Here is a 23739-nt window from a genome sequence, read left to right on the forward strand (position 1 = left end):
CGAAAATTACTTTGATCCCTTTCTGATAACGAGTACTTCCAAAACCAGAAGCTGGATCTGCTCTAGATGTTAAAAAAGCCCAATATTTGTGCCCCCCCCCCCAATAAATGATAACATTCATAAGGTATCGCAGTTTTTGAAAGGTTAAGATCTTGTAATGAAAAGTAAATTTAGAATTTCTCATTTTCAGGAATGGTTGAAAGCCGGGAGCGGTGCAGTACGGACGAGGACTGCGGTGACGCAGTCATACTCGCGTGCGACCTAGAAACCCAATACTGCAAATGCCGGGAAGAAAACTCCGTACTTTCTGCCTCCGGTGGATGCCTTCCAGGTACGTGATTTTCCGAAATTCAACCTTTCACCTGCTCGTACACTGTTAAAAAAATAAATAAATAAAAAAGAAAATTAATTTGAATTCTGAAATTTTGAATTCAAATTATGTTTTTCGCAATCACAAACTGAGACAGGACCCTACTCATTGGAGTTATTGTTTCTAAAAACGGCTCCTGTCCCCCCCCCCCAGAGCCTGCCTCTCCTCCTGGGCGGTTACCTGTGCATAGTTGTGTGTGTGCGTAGACATGTGTGTATGCACGTAGGTGTGTGTGAGTGTATGTGTGTGAAGTCGTGTGTGTGTATGTGTGTGAACGTGTGTGTGTCTAGGACATGCACGCCTCCGACCAGGAGAAGTGGATAGCTCAAAACCGGAGCCAGCAGAAGACGGTGGGGGGTGATGCTGCAGAAGCTTCTGGTCCAAATTGAAAAAAGCACGGACATCGAAAACGGTCAAATGAGAACAATAAGCAATCGTGATTGCTCAATAAATAAATAAAAATAATAATTTGAATTTTTAACCTCTTGAATTCAAATTATGTTTTTCGCAATCACGAGTGTCTGTGTATATAAGCGTGTGTGTTTATGTTTGTGGAGGGGAGTATGTGTGTTTGTGTGTAGGAGGTATGTGTGTGTAGTCATGTGTGTTTGTGTCTGCGTGCAGGTATGAGTATGTGGGTAGTTATGTGTATGAGTGTTTGTGTGTGTGGGGGGGGGGTAATGTGTGTTTGTGTGTAGGTATATGTGTTTGTGTCTGTGTGCATGCATAAGTGTGTGGGTAGTTGTGTGCGTATGTGTAGGTGTCTGTATGTATGCGTGTGTGTTTATGTGTTTGAGTGTGTGTATATTTGTTTGTGTGTGTAGGTGTGTGTATGTGTTTGTGTGTGTGTGTACGTGCGTGTATGTATGCGTGTAAGTGTAGGATATTGACGCAACCTGGAGACGGTTTTCGCTATAGGAGCAGCATCGTGAGGCGACCGGTCGACGGTGATGCTGCAGAGGGTGCTGGCGGGAAAATAAAATTATACGACATCAAAACAGTCAAATAAAAGCAATAACAAATCGTGATTGCTCAAAAAAATAATAATAATAATAAAATAAAATAAAAATAAATAAATAAATAAATAATAAATAAATAAATAAATAAATAAATAAAAACTGAAATTTTACGCCAAAAGATATGGCATCCATGTTGCCAGTTAATTTTTAACGTAAAATTCTATTTTACTGCAAAGTTTTACAGTAGAATAAACAAGAGTTGAAAAAAGCAAAATACCAGCAGCAGATTTAAACTCAGGACCTTCGTATTGGCAGGCGGCTTCGCCGACTACCGTACCAGTTGGCTCACGTCAAATCAGGGGAAGTACGGCATTATGTGCTTCTCACTGAAAGTCACGTGGTCACTGCAATCGTTTATTTTTTTCGGTACAGTTTACTGTACTTTTTTTCTGCACTGTAAACTCAAATTTACAGTAATACGAGGGACGTTTTAAAAGTAAGGTCCGTTTTGAAAAAAAAAAAGGACGAGTACAGGTAGAGCAAAGAAATTCATTGCACAAAAATCTACCACCCTTACGCTATATTTCGACATTACTCTCTTGATTTTCCAAGTATTTGTCGTATCGTGGCACAAGTTTTTGTATACCTATTCGTAGAAAATTGCAGCCTGTGTAGTCAATCATGAGATAACGTGTTTTCTGAGCTCGTTATTGCTGTTGTGCCACAGACCACTTAGGAAAGACTTTAGTTGCCGAAACAAATGGAAGTTGCTGCGAGCAAGGCGGGGGCATACCACAGGATGTTTAAAACGTCTCAGCCGAAGCCTTGTAGGAGTCCCAATGGTTGACTACATAGGCGGCAATTTTGTACGAATAAGTATACAAAAACCTGTACCAACGCTATGACAAATGCTTGGAAAATCGCTGAAGCAATGTCGAAAAATAGCGCAAGGGTGTATCTGTACTCGTTCTTTTTTTTTAATTTCAAAACGGTCCTTACTTTAAAAACACGATTCGTATTTACCATAAAAGTTCCCTGATTTTTTAACAGTGCATGCATGATACACATCCTTACAAATCCAGTTGCAGGTTTACCATGTCGCAAAAATAATACCGGGGCTCCGATAGGCTCTTCCTCCGAAGGACGAACAGGCACATTCAAAATATTTCATGTTGCTATCTCCATCTTTAAAAGAAGCCTCAAAAAAAAAAAATAATTTTGACATCTTGAATTTAAATTATGTTTTTCGCACTCACGAGTGTGTGTATGTAGGCGTGTGTGTTTGTGTGTGGGAGTATGTGTTTGTGTGTAGGGTTATGTGTATGTGTGTGTAGGGGGGCATATGTGTTTGTGTGTGTAGGGGGGCATATGTGTTTGTGTCTGTGTGCAGGCATGAATGTGTGGGTAGTTGTGTGTATGTGTGTGCGTATGTTTTTGTGTGTGTATGTGTGGGTGTCTGTATGTATGCGTGTGTGTTTGTGTGTGTATGTGTGTTTGTGTGTGTGTGTAGTTGTGTATGTATACGCGTGTGTGTAGGACATGGATGCAACCTGGAGACGGCTTTCGCTATAGGAGCAGCACCGTGAGGAGCCCGTCGACGGTGATGGTGCGGAGGGTGGCGGTGGGAAAAATCAAAGGAACGCCAAAAACAGTCAAGTGAGAACAACAAGCAATCGTGATTGCTCAAAAAAAAAAAAAAAAATTCATTACGGCGTTTCCCTTAAAGCTGTAAATCCGTTACTGTACAAATTGACCGACGGTAACCTCGTGGCTAGGACGCCGAATTTCGGAATAGAAAATTCCGAACTCGGAGCCTGACGCCGCTAAATACCCATTAGCCCCGTTCACATGGAGCTTTTCTATCCCGCAAGAAACCTGCTTTTATCAGCCTTCTGGTTATTTCCCGGGTAAATCAGGATCTTTTTTCCTCCTGCTTCGTGCGGAGTAAGTGCTTGGTTTTTACCTAGAATGCTCTAAGCGGACATAATTTGTTTACTTGCTACGTGAAGCCGCTAAGGTTTCTGGATGTTTCAGGTACCCGCTTTTTCGGTTACATCCTTTTTTCAAAAGTGAAATTTTCAACCGGTTTGTTTCTGAGCAGTGGTGGGAGATATGCGAGGTGCGAAGGTCTTATGTGAAAGGAGTACTTGCGGGTTAAATCCGTGGGTCCGAAAGTCCTGCATTAGTTACTAGCAGTTACTATGGATGCTGAGTTCCTGGAGACTTCCCGGTACCCCTCAAGAAGTATGTTTAAATTGTGGAGGTGTTGCTGTCATCTATAGGAGCGAAAACTTGAAAATACCGAATCATAACTTTTTTTGTACTTTCTACGTCAAAATCTTTTTTTCGATATAGGAAGTGCATGATTTAGGTATGCTTTTGTATTTCCCTGTACACGCTAATGCTGTTTTTTTTTTTTTTTTTTTTTTGAGCTGTTCTAAATTAAACGAAAAATCGCTTTTTATTCAAAAAATAAAAAATAAAAATGAGAATAATAGGTCCTGCACAGAACAATATTAGAAGGTGGGAGACAAACTAGCAGACAAAAAAAAAAAAAAAAAAAAAAACCCGACAAAAATACATTTCCTGATCTACAAATTCAACTTTTAAATTTCTAATTTTTGATATTAATTTAATTAATTTATGTTTGAATTTTCAGCGTGGTTTTACGATACCTTCGACGTCTTTATGTGCTTTTTTCTTTTTGCTTTATTCACCAGAAAGTAGACAAAATTCGTTTTGAGCACATTAAATGTTTCGCTTTGCGACGGAAATTTTCAACATTCTAGAAATAAGTATCAATCAAGCCTCACAAGTAGAAACGTTGAAGATGAAAGAAAAACCATCTAGGAAAACATCCCCGAGTTTTTATGGGTAGAGATATTCCGGTTGTCAAGGGAACTATTGACGTCTCCATAGTAACGATGAATAAACTTCGAAACTGTGGGGCATCATGATTAAATAACTCCGATTTTCTGCTATCAAGGACCCTTGAAAATGATTCTCAGAATGGCATAAATTCAAAGATTTACATGTATTTTCTGCAGTTATTTTCAAAAGTTGTTATATGCTTTATACATTTACAGCGGTTTGCATTTCATATGAATATTGTGCGGAAAAGTGAAAGAATCTAAATGAAAAATACTTTTGAAAACTTACCCAGGTGTAATGCACTGTTCTCTCTAATGAGGGTTGTTACAAAATAATAATAATAATTTGAATTTTGACTTCTTGAATTCCAACTATGTTTTTCGCAATCACGTGTGTGTGTGTGTGTAGACGTGTGTGTTTGTGCCCAGGCATGTGTGTGTGGGTATGTGTTTAGGTGTGTGTAGGTGTGTGTATGTGTCTGTGGGTATGTGTGTAGATGTGTGTATGTGTCTGTGTGCAGGCATGAGTAAGTAGGTATATGTGTGTTTGTGTCTGTGTGCAGGCATGAGTAAGTGGTTATGTGTGTCTTTGCGTCTGTGTACATGCATGAGTGTGTGTGTGTGCGTAGTGTGTGTGTATGTGTATGTATGCGCGTGTTTTTGTGTCTGGCATGCATGAGTGTGTGTGTGTATATGTGTATGTATGCGCGTGTTTTTGTGTCTGGCATGCATGAGTGTGTGTGTGTGTGTGTGTATGTATACGCGTGTTTTTGTGTCTGGCATGCATGGTCTGTGTGCAGGCATGTGTATGTGTGTGTTTGTGTGTAGGGTATGGACACAACCTGGTGCTCGCTATAGGAGCAGCATCGTGAGGCTGGTCGACGGTGGTGCTGTGGAGGGAGGCGGGGGGAAAATAAAATCATAGGAGCATCAGAACCGTCAAGTGAGAACAATAAGCTATGTGATTTCTCAAAAAAAGAAAAACTCACTATATAATATCCAGCATCCAGTATTCATTTGAGTTTTGACGTTCTGAATTCAAAATACATTTCTCGCAATCATCAGTTGCGATGAAAATAGAATGGGCTAAAAAATTTGAACCTGTCATTTTTTGACTGAATAGGTAATGCGAGCTAAATACATAAAAAGGAAATGGTGATTAGGATGCAATAGTAAGGATCAAGATTTCATGGCCGAAATTGACCACTACACTTATCATAAAGACTATTTGCAGCGTATAATGTTATGTATTTTTAATTCTTATCAATCTTTAATAATGGGAATTATTAATCTGAATTTTGTATTCAGATGAAGTTTTATTGTTTAAATTCATCTAAAATGTGTTTTTTTACTTAAAAAATGCAATTTCGAACAAAAAAAACCCCTTTTTTTTAAATGTAAATTCTGCTTGAGTTAACTGAACTAAATCAAACCTTAGACGATTTGTAACTATAACGACGAACATTTTTCTGTCTAAATAAATATTAAAGTCAACTTTCGTCATGGTAATCTGAACGATCAGATCAACATCAACTTTGGTCAAGTGAAGATAATAAGAAATTCGTGATTGTTCACTAATGAACTTAGGGGTCTAAGGACATTTAACCTTAAAAGTTTTCGATTTTCTGGAAAAAATATATGTTATGCATAATTTAATTCTGAACAATTTGATACCTTATTTATTGCCATACGCCAAAAACGTTTCAAGTTATCGTAAAAATGCGTAAATTTTCCCCATAGAGATTTATGTTAACAGCAGCTGTTTAAACCTCTTTTTCTCAGATGCCGGTTTCTTCGGTTTTCTCGTTTTGCGCGCATGATATATATCTCAGAAAGTTTCTTATATATTTCCGTAAAACTTTTCATGCATGTTTGTCTGGTATATTTTTATGATCTGAACCTAAATTTTAACAAAAATAAAGGTTAATATTTAAAAATAAAAAATATTTTTGCCCAAAATTTTGGAAATGTTCGATTTTAACTTATAAAATTTCGAAAAAAAAAAAAAAGATAAATAAATAAATAAATAAATAAATAATTTAAAAAAAATAAATAAATTTAGGTACAGGTCATAAATATGAACCAGATAAACATGCATTAAAAGTTTTACGGAAATATATAGGAAACTTTTTGAGATATCATGCGCGCAAAACGAGAAAACCGAAGAAACCACCTGAGAAAAAGAGGCTTAAACAGCTGCTGTTAACATAAATCTCTATGGGGAAAATTTACGAATTTTTACGATAACTTCAAACGTTTTTGGCGTATGGCAATAAATAAGGTATCAAATTGTTCAGAATTAAAATATGCAAAAGGTATATTTTTTCCGGAAAGTCGAAAATTTTGAAAGTTAAAGGTCCTTAGAGCCCTTAAATTTAATTTGTGATCTCTAAAAACTGAGAAAATCTTTACCTTATAATTAGAAGAGCATTTCCCTAGTCAAATTGTTAACTACAGTTGGGGTAAAAATAAACATAGGTTAAAAGGAAACAAACTCTATGACTATTAATGCCAGTGCCAATAACTAATGAGTAGTATTTGTATTAAAAAATATTTGCAGTAACGTGACACAATAGAGACTTTGAATCATAATTCATTATTACAATGATTTGTGCAGATGACGGGGGACATTTAATTTGCTTTTCAAAACATTCGTTAAAGCTAAAATCCTCTGGCGTCAATGGTCTCCTTTTAAAATATCTTATGCCATTTAGTATCTTCTCTCACAAAATAATATGTCTTCAATTTGTATACTTTTCAGGCGATTTCTATGGCAGTTGTGACATGCTGCTAAACATGAAAAGGCTCCAAAGAGGAGCATTCTAAGCCTCTGTGTTGCATTTGTACATTGCTCCCTCCGAACAAGCAAAAACACGTTTTAATTTAGAGGAGTTTCTGGTGACAAATGGATGATTGAAATAAATGAGTTACTATTATAGTTTATTCTACTTAATTTGTAAAACGTTTATTTTGTTAAAGAGCTTAGTTTCGGAAATGCTTTATGGTTATTTCATGAAGCTATAGTCCATGTAACAAGAATAGGAACGTCAAGGTCGAATAACTCTCCACTCTTTTCCCCCTCTGGTTGTTATGAATTTTTCCCACACGTTGCTTCTTTAAAAGTTATGTGTTACACAGGGGTTCCCACAGGTGGGGGGGGGGGGGGGGGTATGGCGCACGTTGCGCCATTAATAGTTTTTAGGGGGATTTTTTAATATTTATTTATTTATTTATTTAAATTTATTTACTATTTTTTTAAATTTAAACTATTCATTTTATTTTATTTTTAATTTAACCTATTTATTTATTTATTTAATTTTTATTTTGTTTTATTTTATTTTATTTTTATTGTATTTTTTTTTATTTAATTTTATTTATTTCATTATTTTGTGTGTATGTGTGTGTATGTTACTGGTGTAGCACATAACGTTCCAAACAAAATAATAGTAATAATAATTAAAGCTAAATAAATAAATAAGTAATTTAAAAAACATTATTCAAAAAGTTCATAAAATAAAAAAGGTCCAAAAAAAAAAGCGGCAAAAAGTTTGAGAAAAATTGGAGTTGGGGGGGGGGGGATTTGCGCCGTTGAACTTGGGGATGGGGACTCCTCGTGTTGCATGTACGCGAAAGAACAGAAAGTACATTAACAATCTATTGAACAACTGCAGTACGGTAGAATAAATACATCAAGATCAATGTTTATAGCTCTCATCCTAGCTTTGCATGAATGCTTTAAATATCTTTTGTAACGTTGCCCCAATTGCGACAATAATGGTAGAAGCCGGGCAACTTGGTTTACAGCAGCTCATAACTGGCAATCAAAGGGGGGGGGGGGGGACCTGGATATTTTGCTTAAAAGACTCCAGTTTTGTTCTTTTTTTTTTCTGAAGAGGTTTATTTACTTAAAAACTTTGAAATGATTAGCAGCAAATATTGTACTTAAGTATTTTAAACATAAATATACTTTTGTATATTCATTTACTTAATATATTTTTGGATATTCATAATTCTTACATATGCAAATACTAACTTTAATTATGCTAATTAAGGAAATTTAATTTTTCTGCACATCAAATTATTATTCGGTGAATTCCAGCGGTAATGGAAGGACAGTTTTACAAAAAAATCGATGCATTTCTGCCTGTGAGCAAATCAAAATACATATTTTTTCAAACACTGATGTACAAGCAACTTATTATGATGATTTTTGTACACATCATAATAAGTTGCTAAAAAATCCGAAGCAGGGAATTTTTCGTTAGTAACTGTTTTTTAAAATTAAATTTAAAAAACGGTAACGGAAGGACATTTTTGCGACATGATTTTCACGCCATCATGTTCTCCCCAAAAGTTCAGCTAAACTATAAAAGGGAACATGCTATAAAAAAATACAGCACACACAGGAGTACATGAAATACACCGCCAGCTCATTCATTTCCAGCTGAGGACTGCAGTTTCGTGCGTATTAGCACTTATCAGCCCGGCAAAGGAAAGTGGCTGAGCTGGAGATGGAAAACCTCTTAAGGAAGCCAAGAGTGCCAAACACGAAACTGCAGTCCTCGGCTGGAAATGACTGAGCTGGTGGTGTATTTCATGTATTTCCGCCTTAGCCCTGGCTAATGGGCGATAATTTACTGAGCATACAGAAGTGTTCAGTCATTACAATTCCACCTCTAGTTTTGAAAAATAATTATTTTGAGCATATAAATTATGTATGCGTTAAGGGTAACGGAAGGACAGTAACGGAAGGACAAGAAGTAAAAACAACTAAACTTGGAACATTTCAACTTACAAACATTTATTCAGCTAATATAGCAGTCTGAAACAATGATATCTAATGCCTGAGTCATCTGTTACAATTCTAAATTCTTTAAATACTCAATAATTTTTATCATAATCCATAGAACATTTATCTTCTTTCTCAGCAAACACGAAGATCATTCCCACATTATTTTTCATTCTCAAGCAACTTACTTTTATTCTTTCATCTCTACATAGTATAAAATGAAGTGTCCAAAAAGCGTCTGTTTGTTTGAACTCGCAAAACTCGAGAACTACCCGGCCGATTTCGCTGAAATTTTCACAATTTGTTCCTTTAAGTCCTGAGAAGGTTTGCAGACCAGTTCGAAAACAATTCGATGGATAGTTCTTTTTTTATTCCAATTTAGGCCCAATTTTCACATAAATTCCCGAATATGGGGGTGAAAAATTACTCGCAGTTAGTAATATTATATATCGTTGGAAAGGGAAGAATTTTCCGCGTTCTACGCAATTTGTTCCAACGCTCTAACTTAATTGCGGCGGGAGTTATTTACGTTTTAAGCTCGAATTTGTTTAGGATTAGCTGAAATTTAGGCACTAATTAATTCATTAATTTTATCAATAAAAAGTGAAGGAATTGTCCTACAGTTTTCTTTTTGACACCATTGAAAAAAGCTACCTTTTTTACTCCAGATCGAACTCGACCTATGGTCGGAAGTTTAACCCTCTATCTCCATTAGAAAAAAAAGTTACAAGCGAATGAAATGAAGTTCAAAAATCTGTTCTCTATTCAAGTTTTTAACCATTTTATTTTGCGTTTCCACGGTAACGCTTTTTGAATCCATTATTTGCATCTTTCTCATTTTCAATTCTGAAACGTATTTTATTTTGTGTTTCTATGGTTACATTTTTTAAATTCATCTTTCTCATTTTATTTTAATTTCTTAAAAGTATTTTAATACCTGTCGTCATTGTTTGGAGGGGAAATTTTGCATGATGATTTTTTGCTTTTATTTATGTCTGATTGTTGAATATACGTCACTTGACACAATTTTCGTTTTCAAAATAGACCGGGCAAACCCGGGCAACGCAGCTAGTCTTCTATATGAAGTACCTGTCCAACATTGCTCTTTGTTAATTTCTTTCCTTTCCATAAAACTAACAAAACTTGCCCAAACGTTAATGAATCCTTTGGCACATTCTTATAATTTGGTGTTTTTGATTAAGCAGTATCTTCATTTTTTACATTACAGCCGAGCCCGCTTAATGGAATAGGCAATTTGCCAGGAAAAATTATTCTAATAAACGGGATATTCCATTATCCGGGATGAAAATAACACATCAACGGTGTAGTACATTAAAATTTTATTACATTAAGCGGGATATTCTATTATCCGATATTCCATTAAGCGGGCTCGACTGTATTTATAACTGAGAGCCAATTGACATTGACGTGAAATATCGTTCAATTTGTTGAAGTACTTACTATATTCAATAACATAGCTTGTTATAGGATTCAAATTGTACATATTTTGTGTGTCAGGATGAGAATGGATATTTTTGGATTCTTTTTTCTCCATTTTTTTGAAAGTTGATCCATGAATTTACTGATCTCTTCGCAGTGCGTTCAACGATTAAATCAATGCTTTCAACAATCCTTTTCTATGCCATGTGACAACAAACATGAAAGCAGTTTAATATTGCATTGTCCCAATATAAATTTTAAGTTTTTAAGCATATGTTTCTACTTGAATTGGTTTGTCATATCACAAAAATGTCATACCAAAATTATTTTCACATGCTTAGGAGTTTTTAAGTGTAGTTTTAGTGATTTTCATCACATACATACAATAAAAGAACAGGTATATACAATAAAAGAAATAAAATCACAAAACGTTAAAAAAAAATGAATAAAAGTTTATTTTTTAAACAAAAGCACACTTTTTTTGCTTTAAATGTGACCGCTAACTTCAAATAATAGTTTGTTTAATGCTAGCATTCTAAAATTTTACCCTGCATCAGCATGTAGTTAAATGTCCTTCCGTTACCGGATTGTTTTGTCCTTCCGTTACCATTAAAAACCATATAAATTAAATATCCATTAAAATTATAACTATGCCTCCTTGAATAGGGGTATAATTTTGCTTTGCATAACAAAACATTAGTTTCTATACCCAATAGGTTCTTGGTGAACTAACTGAGATGTATAGCATTTTGGTAACGGAAGGACATCGAATTGTAACCTTAGTAATCGATCTATTTCATCGTTGAAAAAAAAATTAAATTACTTACCAAAATGTTCAACCGGACATTCAAAAGATGAAAGTTAACCTAAATATTATATGCTGATAACAGTTTATTCAAATTACAGTATGTAACAAAAAATAGATTTTTTTTTTTTGCTCTTTAAAAATACAAAGATAAAACTTGATTTTGCTCTTGATTTTCTGGAAGTCATTAAACTATTGCGGAAAAACAGGTTAAGATTCAAGAAGTTCATTTATTTCTGAAAAGAATGGTATATAGCAAGTGACAGAATATTAAGTTTAAAATTTATGTGTCATGTCGCCTTTTTCCTGGAATTCACTATTTGTTCTTTTTCTCACTAAAATTAAAAATGTTTAAACATAATTATACCAATAACACCATTTGGTCAAAACTTCAAGGTTGAAATTTCAATACTGTTCATATTCCAAAAATTTAATAGTTTATATTTGGAAACATCAGCTGAAGTCGAATATTTTTCCGGGAATTATTGGGTTCTATTGTAATTTACCTCCATTATGGTTGTTGATTTAAGGGGTTACAGAGCCTCAAAAATGATGAAACGATCAAAAAAATTTTTATTGCTTATTTCAAAACAAAAAACTATTCTGAACACAGGGGAACAGTTTCAATGCTTTAGTTCAAATATTAAAAAGTTATGAGTGGTTTTAGGCCATGCTCCCTATGTGTTCTTATGCAAAAGAAAAACTTTAAGTTGCTTTTTCTCGATGATGGTTTTTTTTGTTTTCATGTCATTTGAATCCCTAAGGATTTTTTTCCATCAAATATACAACATTAAAGTAATATTTTTTGCAATTGGGATAACATATTTGACGAAACTGTGCATTGGATAAGCATTTTATAAATTACTCTTATGTTTAGAGCATGTTAAACTTTTAAAAACCAAATTTAAAAAAAAAACTTTGATTTTTTACATAATTAATCACAGAAAATTTTCGAATGAACTCATAAGCAAATGAATGCACAGATTTTTAGAGATGATTATAGTGATCGTTTTGCAAAAACGTTTTTTAAATTAGTGCAAAAATGAAAAAGCCTTAGGAATTTTAAAAAGTTGAAATTTTCCTCAATTTTTTGAATTTTCAAAAAAGTAGGCAATATTTTTAAATTTAGAAAATAAATTATTGATTACGAAATAAGTATGCATGTTATGGTTTCAAAGAAATATAAAATTTATATAAATTACAAGAAATTGCTTGAGAGGTACTGTGACCCCTTAACAATGGCTCTCAATTTTTCATTCCAGCGAAGCAGCTTGGAGAAGAGTGCATGGAGGATGCGCAGTGCCAGCTTTTCGAAAGAAATGCCACCTGCGAAGAGAAATTCTGTGCATGTGATACAGGTTTTTATATGCTACATGACAACAACGGTACATTGTGCAACCCTGATAAGAATGGTACATACATTCTGACTGTATTTTGTACATGAGTTATTTGATTTTCATGTTCTAAGCATGGCCAATGTCATTGTTTTTAATGATTCGTTCATGAGAGGATCGTACGTTTTTCTGCCCGTACATTGGATGGGTTCATTTGAATGACTTCGTTCAATTCAATTACATTTTCATTTAAAAATAAATCTTCGTTCACGTATTAAAATTAAAAAAAAAATCTAAAAATTAATCAATATTAGTTAAATAAATTTACCTTATGCAACATTCACATTGCGTCCGCACACCCGTCACCGACGTATACTTTTCTCCCTAAAACCAGTTTTCGGCCAGCGTTGCCATGACAGCAAGCCGTATTGTGCGGGACCCGTCAACGTGCCTAGAAGCCAGATAACTGACGGCTCTGACGTGCGTAGAGTTGGGAGTCGCATTTCATTGGTCTCCACGAGAAGAGCGCGCTCTCGCTATTGGGTGAGAGTATCGACAGGTGCTTTACGCGCGTTCGAATGTATGAATGCTTCCCACTGTTCGGAAAACGTAAGTGTGCCCGCTTGACGTGGCGAACGTGATGTGCGGGAAAAATTTGGACAGTAGGTTCATTTTTTTTAGATCTAAATTCAGTAACTTACCGACGCAAACAAGACGACGGCGAAAAGAGGAAGAGCAAGTAATCCCGAATAATTTAATACGAAGCATAAAAGAAAACGAGCTTATGTGTGCATCACATGACTTCCTTTTACTCCAATTTAAAGTCAGTTCCCCATTACTGGTAATTTTAATGTGATTCAATAGTTTACTCTCTAAATATCACCAACAGTGGCCAAATTGAAGCAGATTAAAAAAATAATAACATGGCCAAATTTGTCACCATGTTGGCGACAAAACTTGGTGACCAAAAGACGGGCGATATATATCGCCAAGCATTCGCCAAATTATAACACCACTTGAGTTTACATTGAAATTAACAATGATTTCCCCCCCCCCCCAAATAAGGCAAAAGACCCTTTCAGAAACACCCGAATGCAACCAAAAGAAGAGGTGCACAACTAGACCCCATTAGGAGTCTACGTATCAAATTTCAACTTTCTAGGACATACCGTTCTTGAGTTATGTAACATACATATGTACATACGCACATACATACGTACATACAGACGTCACGAGATAACTCGTTGTAATTAACTCGGGAATCGTCAAAATGGATATTTCGCGTGTCTACACGTTCTTAATCCACGTGTGGTCGAGTCGAAAAAAAACCCCTCAACATTCACTTCGTTGGTGAGCAAAATGGAAATTAAGGTCGATTTTTGAGTGAAAATCTTGCGAATACAATGCTTCCTTTTTTGTAAAAGGAAGTAAAAATCTAAAAATCAATCAATATTAGTTAAATAAATTAACCTTAATTGAAAAATTCGGTCAGTAAGTAGATTATAATTTTTTTCAAATCTAAATTCATCAACTTACCGACGCAAACAAGACGACGGCGAAAAGAGTAAGAGCAAGTAATGCCGAATAATTTAATGCGAAGCATAAAAGAAAAGAGCTAAAAATAGATTTAGTTATGTAGTATAATTTAAGGTTGAATAAAAGTAAAAATGAGTGAACGAACAAACAGAAACAAATGTACTTCCAGTGAAGTGTTCTAAACCATTCACCGTTGAAATGAACGGATAAACAAGATGTGATACGAGTACCATTAGTGCATCATAACTTTTTTCGAAATTCCAAAGCGTTCAAAGTTTAATGGAACGGCAAAACAACAATAACGTCAATAGAAATCAATACATCAAACTATCATAGTAATAACGAATCTTCATATCATGGTACAACAAGTAGCATAGAAAAAACTCCTTGTCCACTCGCTGTGTTTCTAAACTCTTAAAACAAATTTTCATGGTTCTACTTTGAATTTAAACCAAACATTCTCAGGCACACACAGTGCTGGCCAAATTATTAGACTAAAGAGTTTTTTTTGTTTTTTGTACACTATTTGTACTAAAATACTATTTATTTTACTGTTAAAGTACAGTACAGTTATTTTAGCATAATTTGATGTTTGCAGGTGGCAGCACTGTCTGCTTTGTTTATGTTCTTTGTTTATCTACCTACCAGGAACATAACCTCAATCAGCTTAAACAGTTCACTAGTTCTTTTTATTAGTGTGTTCTGTTATATTTAAAGTTAGTTTTAGGTAATTAGTGAGTATGTGTATGTGAGTATATATAATAGTGAGTATAAACAATTTTTTACCTCCTTTTTTAAAAAGTTAAGAAATGGTGTAAACCTTGTGAAAAGTATGCCACAAAGACTTAAAATGCTCATCAAGAACAAGGGAATGCATACTAAATATTAGATAATTATTTCACTGTTCGTTAATGTGTCTATAGTTATGTAATCAACAAAGAATTTGCTTTTAAAACAGTCTTAGTCTAATAATTTGGCCAGCACTGTACGTTACAAATAAGTTCTTACTGTTCTCATAAATCACTTGAGCACATGGGCGCCCATATGCAAAATTTTAAGAGGGCGGGGGAGGCTCAGATATTTCCCCCATGATTTAGCAGGATATTTTCCCCATGGAAACCGATTTCGGTACAGATTAGAGTTACTAAAATTTGACGTTTTTAGTAAACTTATCCAACAATGGCTGGAGGAGAAATTTTTTTGACATTTTTGCAAAGAAAAAAGTACTAAGAGCAAGGAAGTTCTAATTTCTAAGGGGGGGGGGTGTGCCCTATTTGCTCCCCTATATGGGCGCCCATGCTTGAGAAAAGTTTTGTTCGATGTCTTGGGTTTTTCACTTTTATGCATACTGTTACCATGTAAAAGGAAAGTCGAATCCGGCTGATTTGTTTCCTAAACTTTTTCAGCTGGTGATGCCGGTGAGACAACTCGCGCCCATGTGGACCAAAATATGATCATCGTCATCGCTGTCCTAGCCATCATGTTCGTCGGAATCTGCGTGGCGCTTCACCTATTTAGCAAGTAAGGATCCCCATTTCACAGCAAGTCATGTGGTAATACAGCCTACTGCCTTATAGCGAGAGCGGAGGGATATTTTCTCATTATAACCAAGTGATCGTTGAAACCGAGTTTGTGATATTATAAAAACTCATACATAGTACCTGTTTTTGAAGTGAAACTTTTTACGCGAAGAATTTAAAATTCTGATCTGCCAGCTTTTGTGTGACGGAAATGACGCAGTTGTTTTTTAAGGGGTTACAGTACCTCAAAAATGATGAAACGATCAAAAAAAATTTTATTGCTTATTTCAAAACTAAAAACTATTCTGAAACCAAAGGAAAAGTTTCATTGCTTTAGTTCAAATATTTAAAAAGTTATGAGTGGTTTTAGGCCATGCTCGCTATGTGTTCTTATGCAAAAGAAAAACTTGAAATTGCTTTTTCTCGATGATGGTTTTTTTTGTGTTTTCATGTCATTAGAATCTCTAAGGATTTTTTTCTATTAAAGATACAGCTTGAAAGTAATACTTTTTGCAATTGGGATAACATATTTGACAAAACTGTGCATTGGATAAGCATTTTATAAAATTACTCAAATGTTTAGAGCATTTTAAACCTTTAAAAACCAAATTTTTCTTTAAAAAAAATTTTATTTTTTACATAGTTAATCACAGAAAAATTTCTAATGAACTCATTAGCAAATGAATGCACAGATTTTTAGAGATGAGTGATCATTTAGCGAAAACATTTTTTTAAATTAGTGCGAAAATAAAAAAGCCTTAGGAATTTTTAAAAATCGAAATTTTCCTCATTTTTTTAAATTTTTAAAAAAAGTAGGCAATATTTTTAAATTTAGAAAATAAATTATTGATTACGAAATAAGTATGCATGTTATGGTTTCAAAGAAATATAAAATTTACTTAAATTAAAAAAAAATATTTGAAAGGTACTGTGACCCCTTAATTGATGATACTTCCGATTTTAAATTGTTGCCAAAAGCAATGAGAGTATTAGTAATTAAAAAGTTAGTTTCGTTAATACATAAATATTTTTGTACATATATTTGTGGATTTTGGGCGTTTTTAACTTTTCATATAATGCAGGATTTTGAAGATTTCTTCCATTCAAGTCAAGTCTTCAGTTTAGCGGCGTAATCCAAATTGCTTAGACCCAGCCTTAAAATTAGGTTGTCGACTTTTATCAGCAGAATTAACTTTATTATTGTTACTATTTTTCATTGTTTTAACAACAATTAAAAATCAAATTTCCAGTATTGTTTAGTTTTCACGTTGTTCATCATCTATTTTCTTCATGAGAGTATACATTTTGTTGTGAATATGCTGATCAGGTCAGGCACAGAAATAATAAGAGTGCAGCGTGAGAGGAAACGAGAAAAAGAAGTGATATTATCAACGAAACTTCATGCTCCGTAAAACATGATCATGTTCACCCCCGACTTCGAAAGAATTTGAAGTTTTTTTGATATCAAAAGCCACCCAGTATCTCGAGATTTGTACTGCGCCATATTCTTCAGATTTGTCCCTTGCATTACTTATGTCATCAGAAGTATCTTGAGTTAAAGCTAAAGTACGCTCGGAAGTATATCTCAGATGTAATAACATTGTCGTAAATTAAATTATAATTTTAACATGCATCTCAATTCCAAAGTTTCAAAAAAAAAAAAAAAGTCAGCGTTTGTTTTCAGACTTTATATCATAACTGATTGTTGGTTCATTTTAGAATGTTAAAAGAATTCTTCCAACAAAGCAACTTCCAACTTAGCTGGAAGTCAAAAGAGTTTTCATGAATCACAAAAATATTGCTCGCTTTAAGCGGGGTTTGCTCGTTAAAGGCGAGTTATGCTCCACAAGACTTAGCATTGTATACCAACCAAATATTTTTACTTCCTTTTACAAAAAAGGAAGTATTGTATTCGCGAAAAAATTTTCACCCGAAAATCGGCCTTAATTTCCATTTTGCTCACTCCCGAATGAAAGTTGAGTTTTTTTTTTCAACCCGACCATACGTGGATATGTGCCTAGGAACGTACAGACACCCGATATATCCATTTTGACGATCCCCGAGTTAATTACAACGAGTTTTCTCGTGACGTCAGTATGTACGTATGTATGTGCGTATGTGTGTATGTGTGTATGTATGTCGCATAACTCAAGAACGGAATGTCCTAGAAAGTTGAAATTCGGTATGTAGACTCCTAGTGGGGTCTAGTTGTGCACCTTCCTTTTTGGTTGCATTCGGATGCTCCAAAGGGGGTCTTTTGCCCCTTTTTTTGGGGGGGGGGAATCATTGTTAATTTCGAATTTCGATGTAAACTCAAGTGGTGTCATAATTTGGCGGACACTTGGCGATATATCGCCAGTGTTTTGGTCGCCAAGTTTTGTCTCCAACTTGGCGATTTTTTTTTGAGCAATCACGATTGCTTATTGTTCTCATTTGACAGTCCTTGACGTTGGGATTATTTTTCAGCTTGGACCAGCAGCACCACCGCCCACCGGCGCGGCGGCGGCACGGCTGCTCTGTTCCTGAGCACTGTCCCCCGGAATCCACTTCTGCTGGGTGGTGGCGTCCGTGTCCTTCACACGCATGCTCATACACACTCGCCAACGCGTGAGCGCCTTTACACACATACACAGGCCTACGTACACACACTTAAGCCTGCACACACACAACTATACGCACATAACCACCCAGGAGGAGTTACATGCTTGGGGGGAGGGAGTCATTTCTAGAAACAATAACTCTAATGAGTAGGGTCTTGTCGCAACCCGTGATTGCGAAAAACATAATTTGAATTCAAAGTTTCGGAATTCAAATTAGAATTAATTGGGGGAAGTAGGTCACAGATTTTACTTTTTTTTTTTTTAAATCTGGTTTCAATTTGGCCACTGTTGGTGATATTTAGAGAGTAAACTATTGAATCATGTCAAAACTGACAATAATGAGAAAATGACATTTAATTGGAGTAAAAGGAAGTCACGTGATGCACGCATCAGCTCGTTTATTTCCACGCTAAATCCGCGCTCTCGTTGACTCAGCGCTCTTTATAAGCAAATTCAACTGTAGCATTGTTATCTTTAATGGCTGAGGAAACGTTACTGCCTTAGAAGTAGTGATGTGTCGGATCGTTAAAAAAAGTAGATCCGCGGGTGCGGATACGGATCCGGATAATTAGTGTCAAGATAAGCGGATACGGATCTCATTTTTTTTTTTTTTTTGCCCAATTCAATTATCCAAGTGTAAAATTTATTACGGAAGGTATATTCCCGTCATGATAAGAACACTGTTTCTTCAAAAAATGTCATCTACGTCGAAAATATAATAAAGACTATGATTTACTCTTTGAAGAAATCTCCGTTAAAATTGAGGGAGAGTTGGAACGAACGGGTCAGCGCTGTATTAATGCTTAAACAGAATGCGAAAAATTATTTCTAGCTTGCTCGGTAGATGTAGGATACAGGATACAAGAGTGTAAAGCTGCTACTGGATAGGCTAGAAATAATTTTATTTCAGCATAAATGCAGCGCTAACCCATTCTACCCAAATTACTTCGACCAACGGAATAACAAAGCCGGGAACACTTTTACAAACAATAAATAGAGAATTTTGTCTCACTTTTTTTTTGAAGCATGCCGAGGAAAACCAAAATAAAGAAAAAAAATTAACTCTAATTTGAATTCCGAAACTTTGAATTCAAATTATGTTTTTCGCAATCACGAGTTGCGACAAGACTCTACTGGTTAGAGTTATTGTTTCTAGAATTGGCTCCCTCCCCCCAAGGATGTCCCTCCTCCTGGGTGGTTATGTGTGTATAGTTGTGTGTGTAGGCTTACGTGTGTGCACGTAAGCGTGTGTATATGTGTAAAGGCGTGCGCGCGTAGGGGAGTGTGTATGAGCATGCGTGTGTAGGAAATGGACGCCACCGTCCAGCAAAAGTGGATTCCGGGGGACAGTGCTCAGGACCAGCCGCGCCGCCGCCGGTGGACGGTGGTGCTGCAGGCCAGGTCCAAGCTGAAAAAGAAACCGGAACATCAAGGCCTGTCAAGTGAGAACAATAAGCAATCGTGATTGCTCAATAACAGAATCCCCAAAGCAATATCAAAAACTAATATTAAGCTAAAAATTAAAAAAAAAAAAAATAATATGTCTCAGAGGGCCGTTGGCGTCTGAAATGATACCTTATAATTTAAATAGGGAATAAAACCTAATTTAAACGGAACTTAAGTCTTTTATTCAAATATTTAAGAATTTTTAGAATAAAAAAGATCCGTCATAAAAGTAACGGATACGGATGCGGATACAGATCTTTATTTTTCCTCGGATATCCGCGGATACGGATACGGACATGAATATCCGGAACATCACTACTTAGAAGCTAGAATAAACCAAGATAAATACAACCAGAGACACAAAAAATCGAGCAAGTACAGTCTGCCCACGGTTGCTATGGAATTGGCAAGCGTCCAGTTAAGGCGAGTCTATCTGAATAAAAGAAAATGTTAAAATTGGATGCGCGTGATTCCTTCATTTTTATTTGACTCTGCTTAATTCAGAGGCTAACACACATCTGCTGAAGTTGGCATCCCTGTAAACTAATAGATGCATCCATTTCCGCCTGTGAACCGGATCTGAGTCTTTCCATGCAATCGGTGGTCAGACAGTATGGTGAAAAAAACGAGCTGATGTGTGCATCACATGACTTCCTTTTACTTTCCAATTTAATGTCATTTCCTCATTATTGGCAATTTTAATGTGATTCCATTGTTTACTTTCTAAATATCACCAACAGTGGCCATATTGAAACCAAGCTTTAAAAAAAATAATAAAATAAAATATAAAAAAGAAAAGAAAAATTAATTTGAATTTTGTCATCTTGAATTCAAATTATGTTTTTCGCAATCACGAGTGTGTGTTTGTATGTGTGCGTGGGGGCGGGGTATGTGTATGTGTGTGTAAGCATATGTGTTTGTGTCTGTGTGCAGGCATGAATGTGTGGGCAGTTGTGTGTATGTGTAGGTGTCTGTATGCATGCGTGTGTGTATGTGTTTGTGTATGTGTGTGTATGGTGGTGTGTGTGTATGTGTTTGTGTGTGCGTGTGTGTTGTTGCGTGTATGTATGCGTGTGTGTGTAGGATATGGACGCAACCTGGAGAGGGTTTTCGCTAGAGGAGCAGCATCGTGAGACCGGCCGACGCGACGGCTGGTGCTGGCAGAGGGTGGCGCCGCTCCGGTGGGAAAAATGATAGCACGCCATAAACAGTCAAATGAAAGCAATAAGCAATCGTGATTGCTCAAAAAAAAAAATCGCAAAATTTGTCGCCAAGTTGGCGACAAAACTTGGTGACCAAAAGACTGCCGATGTATCGCCAAGTGTTCAACAAATTATAACTCCACTTGAGTTTACATCGAAATTAATAATGATTTCCCCCAAAAAAGGGGCAAAAGACCCCCTTACGAACATCCGAATGCAACCAAAATTGAAGATGCACAACTAGACCTCACTAGGAATCTACGTACCAAATTTCAACTTTCTAGGGCATACCATTTTTGAGTTATGCGAGATACATACACGCAACATACACACATACGCACATACATACGTACATACAGACGTCACGAGAAATTTCGTTGTAATTAACTCGGGGGTCTTCAAAATGGATATTTCGGGTGTCTGTAGGTTCCTAGGCATATATCCACGTATGGTGCGGTCGAAAAAAAAACTCAACATTCATTCGGGGGTGAGAAAAATGGAAATTAAGGTCGATTTTTGAGTGAAAATTTTTTTGCGAATACAATACTTCCTTTTTTGAAAAAGGAAGTAAAAAGCCTTTAAAAATGTTTTAATATTTATGACGTATATCGAGGAAAGCTTTCGATGCTTGTATTATTTGAAAATTTTGTTCACTTTGAAAAGTCCACTATCCACGATTCTCTGTTCAAATAAACTATAGGAGGAGCTTCAGTCTCTGGAAAATGGCTGTTGAAAGAGGTAAAAGACAAACTGACCCACCTGCACTCGTCCAATCGGATATCTGCTTTTTCCGTACCAAAGTGCACTGTTTTACCTGTTTGGATATCGAGCTCTAGAACTGCAAATTCTATTCTTGTTTACGTTCAGCATCGAAGTTAATCCGTTAACTTTATAAGCAATTAACTTCATACTTGCTATTTTTCCTTTATTATCTTTGGAATCGAATGAAGAGACAATTAAATCGATAAAATAACATGTTACTCTCAAGTAATATATTATTTTGAGTAAAATCAGTAATATCTTATTAATCGATACCATATTCTGAATATTGATTGAGTAAAACTTATTTTTATTTCCCAAGGTTTCGTTATTCAAAACAAAGGAAAAAGAAAAAAGAAAAAAAAATAAAGAAAAAACTTGATTTCGAAAATTGGAAATAACGAAAAAAAAATAGTTTGAATTCTGAAATTTTGAATTCAAATTATGTTTTTCGCAATCACGAGCTGCGACAGGACCCTACCCATTGGAGTATTGTTTCTAGAAACGTCTCCTGTCCCCCCAAGTCTGCCCCTCCTGTTGGACGGTTACGTGTGTATAGTTGTGTATGTGTATGTGTAGGCTTGTGTATGCATGTTGGCGTGTGTGAATGTGTGCAAAGGAGCGTGTGTGTATGTGGATAAGCGTGTATGTGCATGAGCGTGTGTGTGTAGGACATGGACGCCACCGACCAGGAGAAGCGGATTGCTCAGGACCGGAGGAGCCGCGCCTGCAGAGGACGGTGGCGTTAAAAAAGGAACCACAACGCCAGGGAGGGTCAAGTGAAAACAATCACGAACGTGATTGCTCAAAAAAAGCAAAAAAAAAAAAAAAAAAAAAAAAAAAAAAAAAAAAAAAAAAAAAAAAAAAAAAACAAAGAAGATATTAATTCTGAAATAATTGACTGTGAGTAATTATCGGTAGCTGCGAAATCAATACCGATTTACGAAATTAATATAATACAACTGAAAGCGGTTCGGTGTAAAAGAAAAAAAAAAACTATTCCAACGTAATGAACGTTCTTGTTTTCGAGTTTCTGTAGGGTAGATGAAGGTAACACGTACCAGCGCTATGGATAATTCAGTATTCTCGGTGTTCTCCGCTTTAAGATATCTCCTTGATGAGAAAAGGCCACAAAATTCGGGGCTTATCTTTTGTTTTGTTCTTACGTGTGTGTGAACTGCGTTTATGAGTTTACACGATATCACGCCAGTGGTCGGCAGATTCTTTGCAGGTTTTTGTTTTTATTTTTAAGCAAAATAATAACGTAAGCAATTTTGATAAAACTACCAAGCAGCCCTCTGCAATTCAATGTTAATCAGAAATGCATTGAGATTATCTTTTAAACATTGCTTTTATTGTGTGAGTATTTCAAAATAAAAGTTTTATAATAAATGAGAAACTATCAAATTCAGTCAAATGCTTATATCTTGAAAGAACTAGTTTAGGGTTGGTTTGGAATTTTATAAAGATCAATGCATTATCTATTTTAATCTGAACTGTTAAAGCGTCTGCCCAAATCCGTCTGTGTTGCTTGAGATACTTTATTGAAGATAATTTTTAAAACTTTACTTTGAGAAGCACATTTTGAAATTGTTAAATTAATAAATTTCTTACAGTTTAAAATTATGCCAATAGGTGCTTCTTTTGAACTATTCACTACATTATAGAAGAAAAATCATTTGACTTTGCACATAAAGGAGATACGCGAGAGAAATCACAAATTGAAAAAAAAAAAAAAAGAAGAAGAAAACATTCTATGAAAAGACAGAGCAATTAAAAATTATGAATGGAAAAAAAAATTCTCTTAACCATGAGTTCATATTTTGAATATTTATACTCATCACAAATGAGTTTATGTATGTGGGTATGTTTTGATTTAACCCTCTCCCCGTCCTTGGGGTAAAAGGAAATAATACACAAAATAATTGTCTCTCAATTAATCCAAAAGAAAGGAACAGATATAAAGTTGACGCATTGAAATTCTGCTTCCCATTTCCCCAACTGATCATACATTCCATGTAACTTGAATACGTTTGGAGTCAAATGTTAATTCTTCCTCATCAATGAGAATGAACTTACATATAAATGAACTGAAGTTTTTTTGGAGCA

At 35.3% G+C, this 23739-nt stretch overlaps 1 protein-coding gene across 1 annotated transcript in view; it reads left to right on the plus strand.

Moving 5' to 3' along the window:
- LOC129221329 (uncharacterized) overlaps positions 1 to 23739 on the plus strand; it is a 156994-nt gene that overhangs the window by 100922 nt on the left and 32333 nt on the right. The window contains 3 exon segments of the mRNA XM_054855796.1: positions 191 to 331; positions 12496 to 12645; positions 15510 to 15624. Of these exon segments, the coding sequence (XP_054711771.1) occupies positions 191 to 331; positions 12496 to 12645; positions 15510 to 15624 (406 nt within the window).

The sequence above is a fragment of the Uloborus diversus genome, chromosome 4 (assembly GCF_026930045.1).
Source record: "Uloborus diversus isolate 005 chromosome 4, Udiv.v.3.1, whole genome shotgun sequence".
Classification (NCBI taxonomy): domain Eukaryota; kingdom Metazoa; phylum Arthropoda; class Arachnida; order Araneae; family Uloboridae; genus Uloborus; species Uloborus diversus.